At 37.9% G+C, this 12,955-nt stretch overlaps 1 protein-coding gene across 19 annotated transcripts in view; it reads right to left on the minus strand.

Moving 5' to 3' along the window:
• The window catches only part of UEVLD (UEV and lactate/malate dehyrogenase domains), a 48,802-nt gene that overhangs the window by 5,022 nt on the left and 30,825 nt on the right, over positions 1-12,955 (minus strand). For 15 of the 19 annotated variants that reach the window (XM_036259124.1, XM_036259132.1, XM_036259131.1 and 12 more), the window contains 2 exons: positions 7,268-7,438; positions 5,856-6,029 (listed from right to left, as the gene is read on the minus strand). In XM_036259124.1, coding sequence (XP_036115017.1) covers positions 5,856-6,029; positions 7,268-7,438 — 345 coding nt within the window. Of the gene's footprint in view, positions 1-5,855; positions 6,030-7,267; positions 7,439-12,955 lie in introns of those variants that run through there. The other 4 variants (XM_036259136.1, XM_036259137.1, XR_004959273.1 and 1 more) reach the window with 4 other exon arrangements.

Below are 12,955 nucleotides of genomic sequence, written 5' to 3' on the forward strand. Positions count from 1 at the left end.
CATTTTACTGTCCAAGTAGAATATTTTCTTTCCTCAGCAGGCTGTGAATAATAGGTTCTCAAGTACTGCAAACACTTGGCATTTGTTCTGCTGGGAACCACCCAGACTAATTTCTTTCACCAGGTGAGGAATAATTTGGTTACCTATTCTGGACTAGATTTCCACAGCGGTTAGGCGAGGTCCTGTTTTCTAAGTACATCTTTGGTGGTACTCATTTCCTCTACTACACTAATTATAAACAATTCAAAATTCATTTCTTTTTTTTAAAGTTAGCATTTATTTTATTATTTTATTTTTTGTTAATCCTTACTGAAGGATATTTTTCCATTGATTGTTAGAGAGTGGAAAAAAGGGAGAGAGAGAGAGAGAGAGAAGCATCGATGTGAGACACACACGTTTTTTTGTTTGTTTGTTTTATTCTCACCCGAGGACATTTTTCCATTTTTTGTTCAGATAGAGTGGGAGGGAAAGAGAGGAAGAGAGAGAGAGAAATATCGACGTGAAAGGGACACATCAAGTAGCTGCCTCCCGCACGACCCAACCTGGGCCGGGGACAAACCGCAACCAAGGTACGTGCCCTTAATGGGAACCGAACCTAGGTCTTTCTGGACTGCGGGCTGATGTTCTAACCACTGAGCAAAACTGGCTGGGGCTTTTGAAACCTTTCTTATAGTCTGTTTCTCATCTGTGTGAAGACATTCTTTGATACAAATCTTTATTTGAGTAAACAAAACTAAAGTACATTCAGATGTAGAAGACTATCTTATGTTTAAAATTCAAGTCTTCTAAACTGCATTCAAAATTAGACCATTTAAGTGATGTGTCAGTAACAAAGGACACCGTGTACATCCAAATGCCTCCCTTCTCAAACTGATTATAAGCTTCCAGGGGGGCAGGGATATTGTGTTCTTTTGTGTCCTCTCACACATACTCTTTACCATGGTAAAGAATGCGCAGGCCTGGCCAGTGTGCCTCAGTGGTTGAGCATTGACCCATGCACCCAGAGGTTGCCGGTTTGATTCCTGGTCAGGGCACATGCCCAGGTTGTGGGCCCAATCCCCTGTGAGGGGCATGCAGGAGGCAGCCAATTGATGTTCTCTCTCATCAATGTTTCTATCTCTCGCTCTCAAAAATCAATAAAGAAAAAAATAAAAATGAAAAATTTTTTAAAAAGAATGCTCAGAAGATAATACAGAACTGACCTCGAACACAATCCATAACTATATTTTTTAACAAAGAGGAAAACATGGGAAAGTTTTTATGTTAAGTAAAAAAAAAAAAAGCAAAACTAGATTGTTTTATGCAAATGTAAGTACATGTGGACAGATTGAGGGATTTTTATTATTATTATTTTTTATTTTCTATTTTCAAGAGAGAGGAAGGGAGAGGGAGAGAGAGATAGAAATATTGATGAGAGAGAACATAGACTGGTCGCCTCCTGCATGTCCTGCACTAGGGATCTGGCCCACTACCTGGGCATGTGTCCTGACTGGGAATCGAACCGGTGACATCTTGGTGTGTGGGTCGATGCTCAACCACTGAGCCACACCAGCTGGACAGATTGAGGGATTTAAAAAACTATTAAAAACTAGAAGGATTGTACATGAATTCTTTTCTAGAAAAATATTGGTATATTATTAGTATATTAACAATAAATAGAAAATTACAGGAAACTGTCTTTTGAACAAAATGCAGCACTTACATACCTTGGAAAGGTGAATAAAAGAGGCAAAGTAGGTATAAAAAAGACAACAAAACATCTGGAAATTATTTATGATTATTACTGCCATTATATGTTACACAATGATCATATTCTTTCTCTCGGAATCCTGACTTGTAAGAGCCATGCGAAAAAAACATTTGGAAAGAGGGAGAAAGTTTCACTATGTTCACAGTTGCTTGTGACACAGTCATCAGAAGTTTTAATTACATTTAGATGGACTTAATTATTTCATTTTTTGTTCATTTACTGCCCAGCCCTTCAAATTTCCTAAATGTAAATCCATGCTAGTTTAGAGAGCCCTTTCAAATATTGTATCTAATATCAATCCTAATCTTTCTGGTTCCACTCCTCAAGAACAGTAATCCTCTGGACCCTAAAATTTGAATGAGAAATGACCATGGGATAGCACTTTTCTATTACTATAACACCTAACCCTTTGGTAAGACTGATGCCCAAAGTAGAGAATCTAACATTCTGTTCTGAGGTCCAGCCTTGGATTTCTAAGACACCATTTAAAGGAGTTACCTGCAATTTATATATAATTTCAATATCACAGCAGAAAATAACAGCTCCAAAACTCATGTTTTGCCAACTATCTAATGTGGTGGAGCATAATATGAATGACCTTTGGTCACAAGATAGTGTCAGGATTATTCATTCATCACAAAACACATTTACTGAGACCATTCCAAGGAGCTTAAAGTCTGGTGGGGTAAACAGACAGGTAAATATGCAGTTATAACACAGTGTGATAATGTTTATAGTAGAGGCTTACATTTACTTAATCTGAATAATTAGGGAAGACTTCCTTGAAGGGACGGCACTCAAGCCCAGTCTTGAAGGGTAAGTAGAAGTTAGCCAAGTGAATGAATGTTCAGGGGAAGGAAGCATCAGGTGTAAAGGCAAGGAGGCATGAGAGCCCATGAACCATTCAGGAAACTGCAAGTTGACCATCTGATTAGCATAGAATGCCTGGCAGAATGGGAGAAAATGAAGCTGAGGAAGGAAGCAGGAAACAGATCCGAAAGATCTGTATGTCATGTGATTTCTCCCCTAAGCTGTAGTTATAATTTGTCTCTGAAACAGTTGAAGAGAATCATTTTACTTACAAACCTGCTATTATTATATTTTCAAATCCTATGTTGCTTTACTTCAAAGCATAGTTTTACATGCTCTTTTGCCAAAATTTTATTCATAACCATCTTGCTGATGACTATAATAACAGCTACCATTTACTGAGTGTTTGCTTGGTGCCAGACACTGTACTAAATGCTTTAGATAAGTTATCTAATTAAGTCACAGCAAGAAAAGCACAGCTTTGGAGTCAAGCAGGGTTCAAACCTCAGTTCTGCCCTTATTAGACGTGTAACCACAAACAAATTAGTTAACCTGAGTTTTAAGCTTCCTCTTTTATTAATTTGGAAAACCATCTACATCATTCTCAGGGTGAGATATGAAAACCGTTTAATATACATAGTAGCCACTCAATAAAAGATAATTATAATCGCTACCACTGTGGTAGTATCACTCATACAAGAATATAACCAATTGGTATCTACTGAAAAAACCAGCAGAGGGAGCCTCTAATCCATTTTTGGCTTCAGGGCCAACCAAGCTAAGTATACCAATCAACTGATTAACTCTCTCTGAAACAAAGTAGAAGACAGGATAAAAAGTGATCTGACAGTGGTAGCTAAATAAGTGGAAGACAGGGAGACAGGTTGCAGAATACAAAGGTGGCTTTAGTGGTATCGGTACTGTTCTTAATAATTGAGTGTGGATTCATGAATGTTTATTCTATTATATTTTAAAACATACATATACATTACATTATATGTATTCTTTTACATGTGTCAAATATTACATATTATACTTAAGAGATCCCAATTCACAAGCACCTACATCCCTCTATTTCTAGTTCCCACTGGAGAGCTGAGGACAGAATTACCATATCCTTCCTTGTGCTTTTATCCTAGTATCCTTGAACCTCTCTCATACCAAGTCAACACTGCTTTTTATTATAGTCATTTCCTGTATTAGATTCTAAGCTTCCTATAAAACAGGGTCAGATTATAATACATATCTATAGTTCTAACAGCAGGCAGCACAGTGCCTTAGGTTTACTTATTGTCATACAATCCTTTATTTTCTCTTTATGATCTGTGATATTAATACAACCACATTGTTCTAATTATTAAAAAACTGTAACTTATTAGGGGGACTGGTTAAATAAATTTTGGTATATCTAGTAGTTAAAAAGAATAATATATATATATTATATATATACATATATAACTTCCAAGTCATATCAATAAGTAAAAGGGCAAGGTAGAAAATAATATATGATGTATTTTTCATACATGTGCTTGCCTATGCACAGAACATTTCTGTAAGGTTACACAGGAAACCGGTAACTGTGATTGCTTCCAGAGAAAGGAGACTGACTGGGTGTCTGGCTAAGAAAGAAGACTTTTTTTCATTGTATATCTTTTTGTACTATTTAATTTTTTTGTGATGTGAATGTATGACTTTTTCAAGTAGAAGAACAGCTTAATAATTTATACTTTTACTTTTTTTTTATTTTAAAACTTTTTTTTTTTTTTATCCTCACCCGAGGACATTTTTCCATTTTTTGTTCAGGTAGAGTGGGAGGGAGAGAGAGGAACAGAGAGAGAGAGAGAGAAACATCGATGTGAAAAGAACACATCGAGTGGCTGCCACCCGCACAACCGACCAGGGCCGGGGACAAACTGCAACCGAGGTATGTGCCCTTAGCGGAAACCGAACCCGGGTCTCTCAGAACTGCAGGCCGACGCTCTAACCGCTGAGCCAAACCAGCCAGGGCAGAGATCTTTCTTTCTTACAGCTGCATAGTAAGGACTTTATTTTTTTGTTTATTGATTTTAGAGAGAGAGGAAGGAAAAGGAAGAGAGAGATAGAAACATCAATGAAAGAGAACATCAACTGGTTACCTCCTGCATAACCACCACTGGGGATTTGGCCCACAACCTGGGCATGTGCCCTGACTGGAAATGGAACCATCTGACCTATTGGTGCATGGGTTGATGCTAGCCACACTGGCTGGGCCAACCAAAGGAATTTGATGGTTTGATCAGAGGAAGCCAGTGAAAGGTTTTTTTTAAATATGTTTTTATTGATTTTTTTTTTTTTTTTTTTTTAAGCGAGAGATGGAAGGGAGAGAGAGAAACATTGATGTGAGAAACATTGATCAGATGCCTCCTGCACGCCCCCTGCTGGGGATCAAGCCTGCAACCTGAGCATGTGCCCTGACTGGGAATCAAACCCAGGACATCTCAGTCCATGGGACAATGCTCAATTCACTGAGCCACACTGGCTGGGCCAGCGAAAGTTTTTGAAAAAAGAAGTATGATTTAGGAAGATAAGTAACTGCAATTTTGTTTTCCAATGGTCTTAGGGGACCCCTGTGAAAAGGTCGTTCGACCCCCAAAGGGGTCGTGACCCACAGGTTGAGAACCGCTGCCCTAGACATTCAGTACTCTAAAACATCTGCTCCAAGTTCTTGTTCACTACCCTTTTCTAGGGTCCTGTTGACTAGTGCTTGGTTTTAGCATTTTGAACCTGAAAAGTATTTCTGCTTGAATTATACTGTCAGGTTTTGTAAAGGTTTATTTTATAGCCTGACTCCTTTTGGCATTGAACTTTCTAGGTAGCCAGTGCAGATTTATACAGATTTAAAATACTACTGTATTTCATTAAAATAATTTTCTTAAAAATAGTACATATCCATAATAACAAACCGAAAAAACAGAAAAGTACAAATTTTTTAAAGTTACCTCTATCCCAGACATAAGTTTTCAGTATTTGTCATCAAAGCATATAGGAAGCTTTACATTTTAAGAAAATAACTTTGAGGAAATATAAAACCTGACTAAAGTCTTGACTAATTGTAAACTGTCAGAAAAGTAAGTAGATTAGAATAACATGTTTCAGGAGTCTATTCACAGCACAGGACATGTTACACAGAAGGCACTTAAAAGTGGAACAAAAACCACCAACTAAACTCTACAATTTGTGAGTCTCCATATATCTGAGTATCATGACCACTCGTGATTTAGGTTATCAATATAACTAGTAAAAATATATTTCTTACCTTTGTCTTCTCCCTGCTCACCAATAACCCATACTTGTTTTCCTGAAGTCTGTGCCTTCAAAACATTTGTAATAATATACTGTAACCTCTGTGAATCCAGATTGCATCCAATTCCAATCACTCGATTTGCAGGAAAGGCACTCAGTTTCCATGTCACGTAGGTCATAATTTCCACTAAATATTACACACAAAGTACAAATGTAAAGATTTTTAAAAATATACTTCTAGACTGGTTCATAAATATTTATCATTTAAAATAAATAAAAAAATTTCCTTTATTCATTTTAGAAAGAGAGGAAGGGAGAGGGAGAGATAGAAACATCGATGAGAGAGAACACTGACTGGCCGCCTCCTGCATGCCCCCCCTCTGGGGATTGGGCCCATATCCTGGGCATGTGTCCTGACCAGGAATCGAACCAGCGACCTCTTAGTGCATGGGTCGATGCTCAACCACTGAGCCACACCAGCCGGACAATATTTATTATTTTAATAAGTATACTAGAACTTGTAAATATTCTTCTTAGGTCCTAAATGTACTATAAAGCATACTATAGTTCTAATGTATATTGAAAACATGAACTAGGTTTCAGCATAATTTAACATAACTTTGTTGCTAAATATAAATTGTTACGAGTAGAAAATAATTTCCTAGAATAGTTAAGCAAGAAGGATAAAAACAGATACAGAAAACCAGAAGATAATTTTTTTTCATTGATCAAGTTCTCTTATATCTATCTTAACCTGAATTTCTATCTTTAAAATAAAATACCGATTCATGTACCATCACTATGCAGTAACAGGATTATGAATAAAAACACAACTACTTTTTTCTTACATGCCAAAGGATGTCAGGAATTAAAGAGATCAGTGCCTCTCAACCAATTACTATAGGAAAACAAGTGAAATGTATCCCATTCTCCTGTACTGGGAACATGTAAAAAAAAAAAATCTCTTCACCAATTTGAGTCCAGTATTACACCTAACTCTTTAAAAATATTTTCTTTTTAGGTAAAACAGTTTCAAACAAATTAAAATAAAAAATGTTAAAAATGTACTCTGGCGTGCTCACTAACATTTTATGACACTTCAGAATTAACAAAAGATCTTTCACATAAGCCGCTACATTTTTCTCTTGGGGATTTAACCATTTTCTCAGAAGAAAGCATAGCTAACAACCTGGAACATAATAATAGTATTACATAAAAAATTTTAATTTGTAACCTTCTAGTTAATGCCAGTCATAGGAAGTCACTGTATGACAGGATATGGAAATACTATACTGTTCATTATAAGGGCAATTTAACTGAATACTCTAGTTGTCCCTTTATAATCTAGTTTTATGACTTTTATCAGTAATAGCAATTCTATTGATGCACTGGACCATCAAATTAATTTAAAATAAAACCTCTTACCTGGTTGAGATGCAACAAGCAGGACACTGTGTTGACTATATTGCCCCAGGGCTGGGACAAGGGCTCTGAACATATCCACATTTCTCTGTACCACATCAAGGTAGGACTGAGAACTACCCACAGAGTTAATGGTGAAGATGATCACCTTGGAATGAGCAGAGGTAGACAAATCTATTGAATAAAAAGAAACATTTTGAGCTCAAGATATAGGTTTTAATAAAATTTGTGTTCATAGAGACGGTTTTTCTTTTCTTCAAGTAGAGATCTTTTAGGCACACTTGCACCCAGATCAATCTTATCCCCATGGGAAGTATAAAAAGTGCTAAAGTTTGCCACCAGAAAGAGAATTAAGAGCAAAAGTGTATCCTAACTGGGGAAAGAGAGCAATAAAGATAAACCAAATAAATTACAGATTCAGAACCCACAAACAAGGAATTAGTTTTTAGGCAATTCACAATTTTATTAGGAAAAATAAATAATGTGCTACAGGCAAATGAACTTACAATCAATTATATCACTCATTTTTAAACTTTGAGCTTAGGAGTCCTAGAGTCCCTTAAAAGCGATTCAGAGGCCACCCAGGAGGACTGGGGATACGTGAAAAGAAGGCTGGTAGGCATGGCGCCAGGCAATTCACTTTTAGCTTCACTAAGCAGAGTAGTTCTACTTGTATCTGTTTTATTTATTAAAGATTCTACTCCAAAGACGCAAAAAATGGTTTGAAAATCTTTAAATCAAGATGAAACATCTTGGCTCATTTTTTACTGACTTTTTCTTGAAGCCCAGTGTCCTTGGCTTTAGATAATGGAACTTAGTAGGTAAGTAACTGTTTTTGACATAGGAAAAGCTGTTCTCTGGAGGTCACTGCTGACTGGCCAGAGTGGCTCAGTTGGTTGAACATTCTGTGCACTGAAAGGCTGCCAGTTTGATTCTGGTTAGGGCATGTATGGGAGGGAGGCAACTGACTGATGTGTCTCTCACATCAATGTTTCTCTCTCTCTCAGCATGCACTTGGGTGAGGATTAAAAAAAAAAAAAAGACTACTGGTCTTGCCTGGCCCGTGTGGCTCAGTGGACTGAAGAGATCCGGGTTAAATTCCTGGTCAGGGCATGTGCCTGGGTTGCAGGCTCGATCCCCTGTAGGGGGCGTGCAGGAGGCAGCCGATTGATGTATCTCTTTCACACTGATGTTTATATCTCTCCCCATCTCTCTAAAAAAAATCAATAAAGAAAAATTAAAAAAGAAAAAAAAGAACCATTGGTCTTGGAGTTCACTGCTGTAACCCTTGAACATTCATATGCTATTTTACAACATTACTTTTGGTTACATGTGTGCCTTACAGTAAGTACATGCCAAAACAATGTCCAGATATTATCAACATCAAAAACAACAGAAAAATAATAAAGCAACTATAATGGCATCAGTTCAACAGACCTTTGTAAATGAATACCAGCATCCCAGGGAGACAGTGAGTAGATGCCAGAGTTTATAGTCTTAATTAAGCCTCTAAGGCCATCTTTCTAAACAAGTTGCAGAAGGAAACACTTGTGCAATACGTCCACTGGGAAATGCACTACCCAATTTTAGTTCATAATCTAATGCAATTGTTGGGGATGGTAGCTCCAAAAACTGACTCATGGGTTTTAATTATGGTTCTTCATGAGTCCCTTAAGTAATTCCTGTGTTCTAATGTTTGAAATAGATATCTGGTGATGAGTCAAAACCTCAAGAATTTGAAGACAGTAGAACTGGAAGAGATATAGTTAAGGCTTCACTATTACTTTTACATGTCAGGTATTTTTCTAAGAGCTTTCCCTATGTTTACTCATTTAATCTAAGCTACAACACACTATGGGGTTAATATCATCCCCATTAGTCAGGAATAAAGCATAGAGAAGTTAAGTAAGTTGTTCAAAGTCATAGAACTAGTAAGTAGCACAGCTAAAATTTTAAGCCCAGGCAGTATGGCTACAGAGTGTTGTTAAGACTGTGCTGTATTTACAAACTTAGTCCTATACCCTCACACAGATAAGGAAATTGATACCTGGAAAGATTAGGTGGCTTGTCAATATCATTAAATATCAGTGAATGGTTCAACTTAACATCCTATAATTTGGCCCCAACCTACCTTGCCAGGATCATTTCTTTACTTTTCTCCCTTTAGCTTCTTCTACTTTGAATGATAAAAATGCCCTCACCCTCAAGGTTAATTTATGAGTCAACAGAGTAGAAGCTGTCTAATATTTCAAATGTGCAAGAAAGACTTCCTACTCCATATGCTTTCCTATCAAGCTCCTAAGTTCTTTAATTTCTCCATAGACCTGGGATGGATGCTAGGCATCTGTAATTTTAAAAAAGCACCTCAGGTGATTCTGACACAAGTTATTAATCCATAAACTATATTTTAAGAATCACTGGCTATTGAGTAAATTTTACTTTGCTCCATATGTCAACAATAACTTATTTTATTTTTTTGTTAATCCTCATTCAAGGATATTTTTCCACTGATTTTTTAGAGAGAGGGAGGGAGGAAGGAAGAGAGAGAAACATCGATGTGACATTGATTGGTTGCCTCCTGCAAGACCCCAACCGGGGCTGGGGATCAGAATCGAACCCTGCAGGCCGATGCTCTAACTGCTGAGTGAACCAGCTAGGGCAACAACAACTTATTTTTAAATTTACAACTATTGAACAATTTTTTCTCCATGCACATACATGCATATACCTGTACACACAAACATTTATGCTTGCATACACAGAGACTATTTCTGGAGTAAATAAGAAATTGGTAACAAACATGTTTGAAACCCTAGCTCAGCCTCTTACTAACTGTGTGACCTAAGCCACAATCGCTCTGAACCACCTATAAAATAAAGTAAGAGAAATAAAGAAGTTAGTATATATGTAAAGTACCTAGCATATGCTATTATTTTTTTTATCCTCACCCGAGGACATTTTTCCATTTTTTTGTTCAGAGAGAGTGGGAGGGAGAGAGAGGGAGAGAGAGAGAGAGAGAGAGAGAGAGAGAGAGAGAGAGAGAGAAACATCGACGTGGAAGGGACACATCGAGTGGCCGCCTCCCTCACAACCCCAGCCAGGGCCGGGGACAAACTGCAACCGAGGTACGTACCCTTGGAACCAAACCTTGATCTCTCTGGACCGTGGGGCCGATGCTCTAACCGCTTAGCCAAACCGTCCAGGGCCTAGCATATGTTATTGATTCCATAAAATAATGTCAGTTGTTATTATTATTATTATTGGATAAGAGACAAGCATAATAGTGTCCTCAGTCAGAAAATGACATGATCAAAATAATGTCATAGAAGAATTATTCCATAAGCTATGTTTAATATCGAAAAGTGAGAAAATGGAAACAGAAACCCTCATACACTGTTAATGAGAGTATAAATAAGTACAACTTAATAATACAAATTTTAAAAACACATAGCTTTTGACCTAGTACTTTATCCCACTAGTTAGAGACCTACATAAAGATTTTTGCATTACATGTTCTTTGAAGCATTATTTGTAATCACAAAAATACAAATATAAATGTCTATCTACAGGAGACAGACATCCATTTGAAGATGTTCAAATAAACAGATAGAGCTACTTAGATCTATATGTGCTATTAATAATGATCTTCAAAAGGATACTATAAATTCATCAATAACTTAATCACAGGATTGCCATGTAACCCAGCAATTCTACTTCTGGGTATATACCTAAAAGAACTGAAAAAAGGCCCTGGCCGGTTTGGCTCAGCGGTTAGAGCGTCGGCCTGCGGTCCTAATAGACCCGGGTTCGGTTCCCGCTAAGGGCGCGTACCTTGGTTGCAGTTTGTCCCCGGCCCTGGTTGGTCGTGCGGGTGGCAACCACTCGATGTGTCCCTTTCACGTCGATGTTTCTCTCTCTCTCTCTCTCTCCCTCCCCTCTACCTGAACAAAAAATGGAAAAATGTCCTCGGATGAGGATGATAAAAAAAAAAAAAAAAAAGAACTGAAAAAAGGTATTCAAACAAAAATTTGTACATGAATGTTCTAGCAGCACCATTCACATTAGCAAAAAGATACAATCCAGCTCTGGTCAGTTTGCTAAGTGGTTAGAGAGTGTCGGTCCACGGACCAATGAGTCACAGGTTTGATTCTGGTCAAGGGCATGTACCTCGGTTGTGGTTCGGCACGTACCTGGTCGGTTCTGCAGGAGGCAACCAGTTGATGTGTCTCTTTCACGTCATTGATTCTCTCTCTCTCCCTCTCTCTTTCTTGTTCTCTCTCTCCCTCCCTCCCTCTTACTCTATCTGATGATAAATAGAAAAGTATCCTCGGGTAAAGATTAAAAAAAAAAAAGATGCAATCCAAATATCCATCAACCGATGAAAGGATAAATAAAATGCTATATGTCCGTACCATAGAATGTTATTCAGATATAGAAAGTAATGATGTACTGATATATGCTACAATATGAATGAACTTTGAAAATATTATGCTAAGTGAAAGAAGCCAGACATAAATGATTATCAATATTGTATGGTGATATTGAGTCTCTCTCTCATTAGGCTCTTTTCTGCCCTCAATATTTTAATTTACCTTGAGTCTCAAATGGGGCTCTCCTGGGCAGCAGTCAGACTCAATAATCACTAGAGTAGTCTGCATGACTTCTACTTTGTTCCAGAGTGAAAAGAAAGGGGAAAAAAAAAAAAGCCACACCTCTTGGCATGGACTTTTATGGAAACACAGAGTCAAATTTCATGGAAATAAGAGATACCAAGAGAAGACTGTGTTGGTGCCATTTGGCTACACAGACCACTGTGGAAGAGTCTCTGGATGGAGTCTCCATCATCATCAAAAGTGATGGACTACTTCCTGAAACCTTCTGGATAATAAGAAGAGAAGGGGCCCTGGTCGGTTTGGCTCAGCGGTTAGAGCGTCGGCCTGCGGTCCTGAGAGACCCGGGTTCGGTTGCCGCTAAGGGCACGTACCTCGGTTGCAGTTTGTCCCCGGCCCTGGTCGGTTGTGCGGGTGGCAGCCACTCGATGTGTTCCTTTCGCATCGATGTTTCTCTCTCTCTCTCTGTTCCTCTCTCTCCCTCCCACTCTACCTGAACAAAAAAAAAAAAAAAAAAGAAGAGAAGGGGAATGGCTATAAGAGATCTGCAATGTGGAGAGCTTATGGAGGAATACTTTCATGTCTTTGTGATTTTTCCTGATGTTTTAGTTACTGATGGTCACTGGAATGATGAATCCTGTCCAATTTAGTGCTTTAAAATTGAGACCATATGAAAGATTTCTGAAGATGGAGTGCTTCAAAAACTTTTGACATTTCTTCTCTTGGAATTCACAAGCAAGATTTTAAAAAAAATAGCCAAGAGACATATGAAAAAATGCTCAACAACACTAATCATCAGAGAGATGCAAATTAAAACTATGAGGTATCACCTCACACCTGCCAGAATGATCACCATCAACAAATCCTCAAACAACAAGTGCTGTTGAGGGTGTGGAGAAAAGGGAACTCGAGTACACTGCTGGTGGGAATGCAGACTGGTGCAACCACAATGGAAAACAATACGGAATTTCCTAAAAAAATTAAAAATGGAACTGCCATTTGACCCAGTGATCCCACAGCTAGGAATATATCCTAAGAAGCCAACACCAATCAGAAAGAATATATGCACCCCTATGTTTGT

Source organism: Molossus molossus, unplaced genomic scaffold, assembly GCF_014108415.1.
Source record: "Molossus molossus isolate mMolMol1 unplaced genomic scaffold, mMolMol1.p scaffold_m16_p_13, whole genome shotgun sequence".
Lineage (NCBI taxonomy): Eukaryota > Metazoa > Chordata > Mammalia > Chiroptera > Molossidae > Molossus > Molossus molossus.